This window comes from Entelurus aequoreus, linkage group LG01 (genome assembly GCF_033978785.1).
Source record: "Entelurus aequoreus isolate RoL-2023_Sb linkage group LG01, RoL_Eaeq_v1.1, whole genome shotgun sequence".
Classification (NCBI taxonomy): Eukaryota; Metazoa; Chordata; class Actinopteri; order Syngnathiformes; family Syngnathidae; genus Entelurus; species Entelurus aequoreus.
In genome coordinates this window covers 65,335,163-65,342,662 of record NC_084731.1, presented here as the reverse complement: position 1 = coordinate 65,342,662, position 7,500 = coordinate 65,335,163, and the positions used below count along the sequence as shown (strand labels likewise).

At 39.1% G+C, this 7,500-nt stretch overlaps 2 protein-coding genes across 3 annotated transcripts in view; both read left to right on the top strand.

The window, feature by feature from the left end:
* LOC133636142 (keratin, type II cytoskeletal 8-like) overlaps window positions 1-4,308 on the top strand; it is a 20,372-nt gene extending 16,064 nt beyond the window's left edge. Inside the window, exons 7-9 of the mRNA XM_062029895.1 lie at window positions 1,027-1,247; window positions 1,318-1,358; window positions 4,040-4,308. Coding sequence (XP_061885879.1) covers window positions 1,027-1,247; window positions 1,318-1,358; window positions 4,040-4,308 — 531 coding nt within the window. The remainder of the gene's footprint in view (window positions 1-1,026; window positions 1,248-1,317; window positions 1,359-4,039) is intronic.
* The window catches only part of LOC133655839 (uncharacterized), a 247,619-nt gene that overhangs the window by 41,486 nt on the left and 198,633 nt on the right, over window positions 1-7,500 (top strand). The window lies entirely within an intron of this gene.

Genomic DNA, 7,500 nt, shown 5'->3' with positions numbered 1-7,500 from the left:
AACACTACGTACCACTCAGTAGAACACTACATACTACTTAGTAGATAACTGTGTGCTACTCAGTAGAATACTTTAACTGCTTACTACTCAGTAGAATACTGTGTGCTACTCAGTAGAATACTGTGTACTACTCAGTAGAATACTGTGTGCTTCTCAGTAGAACACTCAGTAGAAGATTTTAACTGTGTACTACTCAATAGAAAACTTTAACTGTGTTCGACTCAGTAGAATACTGTGTGCTACTCAGTAGAATTCTGCGTACCACTCAGTATTCTACTGAGTAGTACGTAGTGTTCTACTGTGTTCTACTCGATAGAACAGTGCGTACTACTCTGTTGAATACTGTGTGCTACTCAGTAGATAACTGTGTGCTACTCAGTAGAATACTGTGTACTACTCAGTAGATAACTGTGTGCTACTCAGTAGAATACTTTAACTGTGTGCTACTCAGTAGAATACTCTGTGCTGCTCAGTAGAATATTGTGTGCTACTCAGTAGAACACTGTGCACTACTCAGTAGAATACTGTGCACTACTCAGCAGAAGACTGTGTACTACTCAGCAGGACACAATGTACAACTCAGTAGAATACTGTGTGCTACTCAGTAGAACACTTTGTACTACTCAATAGACTACTGTGCACTACTCAGCAGAACACAATGTACAACTCAGTAGAATACTGTGCACTACTCAGTTGAACACTGTGCGCTACTCACTAGAATACTGTGTACTACTCAGCAGGACACAATTTATAACTCAGTAGAATACTGTGTGCTACTCAGCAGAATACTGCGTGCTACTCACTAGAACACTGTGTACAACTCAGTAGAATACTGTGTGCTACTCAGTAGAACACTGTGCACTACTCAGTAGAATACTGTGCACTACTCAGCAGAACACAATGTACAACTCAGTTGAACACTTTTTACTACTCAGTAGAATACTGTGCACTACTTGGTAGAATACTATGTACTATTATGTAGTACAACCAGACTTTTCTCCATTGCTAAACTATTTCCTTGTGCAGATCAACAGCCTTGAGGCTCAGATCGCGGAGGCCGAGGAGCGCGGCGAACTGGCGGTGAAAGACGCCAAGCTCCGCATCCGAGACCTGGAGGAAGCCCTCCAGAGGGCCAAGCAGGACATGGCCCTGCAGGTGCGCCAGTACCAGGAACTGATGAACGTCAAGCTGGCGTTGGACATCGAGATCGCCACCTACAGGAAGCTGCTGGAGGGAGAGGAGGACAGGTATGGTGTCACCCAGCGTGGACATCGTCATGACGTCATGTAATAATGCATCATCTCCTTCTCTTTGTAGGCTGGCAACTGGAATCAAGACCAACGTGTCCAAAGTGACGTGTGCGTAATTCATGTATTCCCACGCAGTAGTACTTCGAGTTACTGTGACCAAGCTCAAATAGTCTCCCTCAAAACGTCTGTGAGATGCATTTGAAATGAAAACAAACTTCTAGCTAATCAATATTGTATCAAAACAATACCACCGACTGGACTACTAACTACCACACATGTTGTATGAAGTCATGTGAAAATAATGTACAGTATTTACTCGGGCTGTCAATCTTTGGGCACCACACGATTCGATTCGATTCTGGGGGGTAATGATTCGATTCAGAATCGATTAACGATTCAAAAAGATTCTCAATTCAAAATCAATACTTTTTAAAAAATAACATTGGGTGCCAGTTCTATGATTAACTACAGTCCTCCGTAAAATAGATATAGAAATAGTGTCTTATTCCAGCTTCCGTCAAACACCCCATCAGCAGCGTTTCCATATTTCAGTTGTTAAATGTCCGTCGTTCTTGGCTGTTTTGCCGCAGACTAGCAGTGATACGGCCGAATTGCTTTGCCAAGCTGACGATTTCCTTCCTTAATTCAATGAATATTGTCCGTTTATTCTTCTCAGCACTGTCCCTCGCGCTCGCCTATGCTTGAAAACAAAGTTGTGTGGATCTCTAGCTATACACAGTAAAAAAATGATGGGTTATTTGTTTCTACCCAAATACTGGGTTGGGCCTGTTAGGTCATATTTTGGGTTATTTCTAAGGAGTCGGGTAGTTTTTGTGTTACTGGTTGGTGGCGAGTTTACAAAACAACAAGTTGCAATACTGACCTCTGCCCGTCACGGAGTTTGGACTACAAAAACATGAAAAAACCCTACATTTATTTGGTAGAATTGACCCAGCATTGTAGTTAAAATGCCCAGCATCTGGGTTGAGTATTTATTTAACCAATGTACTTGGTAGAATTAACCCAGCATTGCAGTTAAAATGACCCAGCATTTGGGTTGAGTATTTGTTTAACCGATGTACTTGGTAGAATTAACACAACATTGCAGCTAAAATGACCCAACATTTGGGTTGAGTATTTATTTAACCAATGTACTTGATAGAATTAACCCAGCATTGCCGTTAAAATGACCCAGCATTTGGGTTGAGCATGTATTTAACTAATGTACTTGGTAGATTTAACCCAGCATTGCAGTTAAAATGACCCAACATTTGGGTTGAGTGTTTATTTAACCGATGTACTTGGTAGAATTAACCCAACATTGCAGTTAAAATGACCCAGCATTTGGGTTGAGTATTAATTTAACCAATGTACTTGGTAGAATTAACCCAGCGTTGCAGTTAAAATGACCCAGCATTTGGGTTGAGTATTAATTTAACCAATGTACTTGGTAGAATTAACCCAGCATTGCAGTTAAAATGACCCAGCATTTGGGTTGAGTATTTGTTTAACCGATGTACTTGGTAGAATTAACCCAGCATTGCTGTTAAAATGACCCATCATTTGGGTTGAGTATTTATTTAACCAATGTACTTGGTAGAATTAACCCAGCATTGCAGTTAAAATGACCCAGCATTTGGGTTGAGTATTTATTTAACCGATGTACTTGGTAGAATTAACACAACATTGCAGCTAAAATGACCCAGCATTTGGGTTGAGTATTTATTTAACCAATGTACTTGATAGAATTAACCCAGCATTGCTGTTAAAATGACCCATCATTTGGGTTGAGTATTTATTTAACCAATGTACTTGGTAGAATTAACCCAGCATTGCAGTTAAAATGACCCAGCATTTGGGTTGAGTATTTATTTAACCGATGTACTTGGTAGAATTAACACAACATTGCAGCTAAAATGACCCAGCATTTGGGTTGAGTATTTATTTAACCAATGTACTTGATAGAATTAACCCAGCATTGCCGTTAAAATGACCCAGCATTTGGGTTGAGCATGTATTTAACTAATGTACTTGGTAGATTTAACCCAGCATTGCAGTTAAAATGACCCAACATTTGGGTTGAGTGTTTATTTAACCGATGTACTTGGTAGAATTAACCCAACATTGCAGTTAAAATGACCCAGCATTTGGGTTGAGTATTAATTTAACCAATGTACTTGGTAGAATTAACCCAGCATTGCAGTTAAAATGTCGCAGCATTTGGGTTGAGTATTCATTTAACCAATGTACTTGGTAGAATTAACGAAGCATTGCCGTTAAAATGACCCATGCATTTGGGTTGAGTATTTATTTAACCGATGTACTTGGTAGAATTAACCCAGCTTTGTAGTTGAAATGACCCATCATTTGGGTTGAGCATTTATTTAACCAATGTACTTGGTAGAATCAACCCAGCATTGCCGTTAAAATGACCCATGCATTTTGGTTGAATATTTAACCCATCTTGCTGGTTTAAATTGGTTGTGTCCAATAGTGACCCAGAAGCTGGTTCGAAAACGACTCAAATTGGGTATATTTCAACCAAGCGTTTTTTTCCGAGTGTAAGCTAATGCTAGCGAGTAAGACCAGATGTTTTAGGGGGATGTTACTGGGCTCAATGTGACGTTTGCTATGCCAACTCACGGCGAAGATGCCTGTAACTTAAAACAAAACCAATAAGCTCTGGTCTCAAAACACTCTTAAGTTGAGTTACAACTGTAATTAGAAAAATACACATTTAGATCATCTAAATGTCTAACAGATGTTTTTTTTTTTTAATGAATATACAGCTTTAAACTACAAGACTTATGGTCTGGAGAGTTCTCGCACCCCGTCCTACATGAGCTGCTCCTTCGGCGCTGTCAAGGCCAGCAGCGGTTCCGCCTCCGGCCACGAGGGGGCAGCAGTGAAGAGCACCATCACAGTCACCAAGTCGGAGACGGTGGTGACCGCCAGTGAGGGGAAAAAGGAGGAGGTGGAGGTGGAGGTCCCCGCTGTGGAGGAGAAGAAAGAGCAGGAGCAGGAGCAGGAGCAGGTGGAGGCAGCGGCTGAAGAGTGAGCCTTGGTTTGATTTGGAGAAATAAAATAAAGATACAATCAATTCAAATGGAAGTCGCGTCAGCACATGCATGCAGCCACCAGATGGCAATGTGGTATAGCTTTTAAAACCCTGACCTCAATAAATCAAACTTCGCAAGATGTCTTTTGTCAGTTTGTGTCCTCTTGCCAAGTTGCTACCCTAATCATTTATAAGTTAGCGTGCAACTCTCCTGATTCCAAAGGAAGTCAACATTACACAATAAAGTTTATGAAGGCCATTCTGTCACACCTCGCAGCGTAATTCCAGCAGGACAATGTTGGATGAAAAGAATGCAACAGGAACAGGTTGGAGCCTGCATTGTGGGTGGGGGAGCCGCACCCTGGGCCACACAGGCGTCTCTTGGAGTGGAACGCATTTTGTCCTTTATTGTTCCTGTGACGACTACTGTGGTCATCACCAGTCCTGATTAAAGGGAAAATAATAGGAGAAGCCTGCACACCATACTTGCCAAACCTCCTGATTTTACCGGGAGACTCCCGAATTTCAGTGCCCCTCCCGAAAATCTCCCGGGGCACCCATTCTCCCGAATTTCTCCCGATTTCCACCCTGACAACAATATTGGGGGCCTGCCTTAAAGGCACTGCCTTTAGCGTCCTCTACAACCTGTCGTCACGCCCGCTTTTTCTCCATACAAACAGCGTGCCGGCCCTGTCACATAGTATATGCAGATTTTCCACACACACAAGCGAATGCAACGCATACTTGATCAACAGCCATACAGGTCACACCTAAAGCACAAATACAACGTTGAAACAACATGCTTTTTGTCAATGTCTAATCAACGTCGGGTTGTGACGTTGATTTGAGATTGAAATTTGGTCATTTCCCAACCAATATTCTACAACACAAATACAACGTAGAAACAACATACATTTTGACGACGTTTATTCAAAGTCAGGTTGTGATGTTGATTTGACCATTGAAATTTGGTCATTTCCCAACCAATATTCTACAACACAAATACAACATGCTTTTGACGTTTAATCAACGTTGGGTTGTGAGGTTGATTTGACATTGAAATTTGGTCATTTCCCAACCAATATCTTACAACGCAAATACAACGTAGAACCAACATACTTTTTGACGACATTTATTCAATGTCAGGTTGTGATGTTAATTTGACCATTGAAATTTGGTCATTTTCCAACCAATATTCTACAATACAAATACAACGTTGAAACAACATGCCTTTTGACGACGTTTATTCAATGTCAGGTTGTGATGTTAATTTGACCATTGAAATGTGGTCATTTCCCAACCAATATCCTACAACGAAAATACAACATGATTTTTGACAGCGTTTAATCAACGTTGGGTTGTGACGTTGATTTGACATTGAAATTTGGTCATTTCCCAACCAATATTCTACAACACAAATACAACGTTGAAACAATATGCTTTTTGACAACGTTTAATCAATGTTGGGTTCTGACGTTGACTTGACTATTGAAATTTGGTCATTTTCCAACCAATATTCTACAACACAAATACAACGTTGAAACAACATGCTTTTGGACAACGTTTAATCAATGTCAGGTTCTGACGTTGATTTGACCATTGAAATTTGGTCATTTCCCAACCAATATTCTACAACACAAATATAACGTTGAAACAACATGATTTTTGATGACATTTAATCAATGTCTGGTTCTGACGTTGACTTGACCATTGAAATTTGGTCATTTCCCAACCAATATTCTACAACACAAATATAACGTTGAAACAACATGCTTTTTGACAACATTTAATCAATGTTGGGTTCTGACGTTGACTTGACCATTGAAATTTGGTCATTTTCCAACCAATATTCTACAACACAAATACAAAGTTGAGACAAAATGCTTTTTGACAACGTTTATTCAATGTCAGGTTTTGATGTTGAATTGACCATTGAAATTTGGTCATTTCCCAACCGTTATTCTACAACACAAATACAACGTTGAAACAACATGATTTTTGACAATGTTTAATCAACATTGGGTTGTGACGTTGATTTGACATTGAAATTTGGTAATTTCCCAACCAATATTCTACAACACAAATACAACGTAGAAACAACATACTTTTTGACAACGTTTATTCAATGTCAGGGTGTGATGTGAATTTGACCATTGAAATGTGGTCATTACCCAACCAATATTCTCAACACAAATACAACATGCTTTTTGACGTTTAATCAACGTTGGGTTGTGACGTTGATTTGACATTGAAATTTAGTCATTTCCCAACCAATATTCTACAACACAAATACAACGTAGAAACAACATACTTTTTGATGACGTTTATTCAATGTCAAGTTGTGATGTTAATTTGACCATTGAAATTTGGTCATTTCCCAACCAATATCCTACAACGAAAATACAACATGGTTTTTGACAACGTTTAATCAACGTTGGGTTGTGACGTTGTTTTGACATTGAAGTTTGGTCATTTCCCAACCAATATTCTACAACACAAATACAACGTTGAAACAATATGCTTTTTGACGACGTTTAATCAATGTTGGGTTCTGACGTTGACTTGACTATTGAAATTTGGTCATTTTCCAACCAATATTCTACAACACAAATACAACGTTGAAACAACATGCTTTTGGACAACGTTTAATCAATGTCAGGTTCTGACGTTGATTTGACCATTGAAATTTGGTCATTTCCCAACCAATATTCTACAACACAAATACAACGTTGAAACAACATGATTTTTGACAATGCTCAATCAACGTTGGGTTGTGACGTTGATTTGACATTGAAATTTGGTCATTTCCCTACCAATATTCTACAACACAAATATAACGTAGAAACCACATACTTTTTGACGACGTTTATTCAATGTCAGTATGTGATGTGAATTTGACCATTGAAATGTGGTCATTTCCCAAACAATATTCTACAACACAAATACAACATGCTTTTTGACGTTTAATCAACGTTGGGTTGTGACGTTGATTTGACATTGAAATTTAGTCATTTCCCAACCAATATTCTACAACACAAATACAACGGTGAAACAACATGCATTTTGACAACGTTTAATCAATGTTGGGTTCTGACGTTGACTTGACCATTGAAATTTGGGTCATTTTCCAACCAATATTCTACAACACAAATATAACATTGAAACAACATGCTTTTGACGACTTTTTTATCA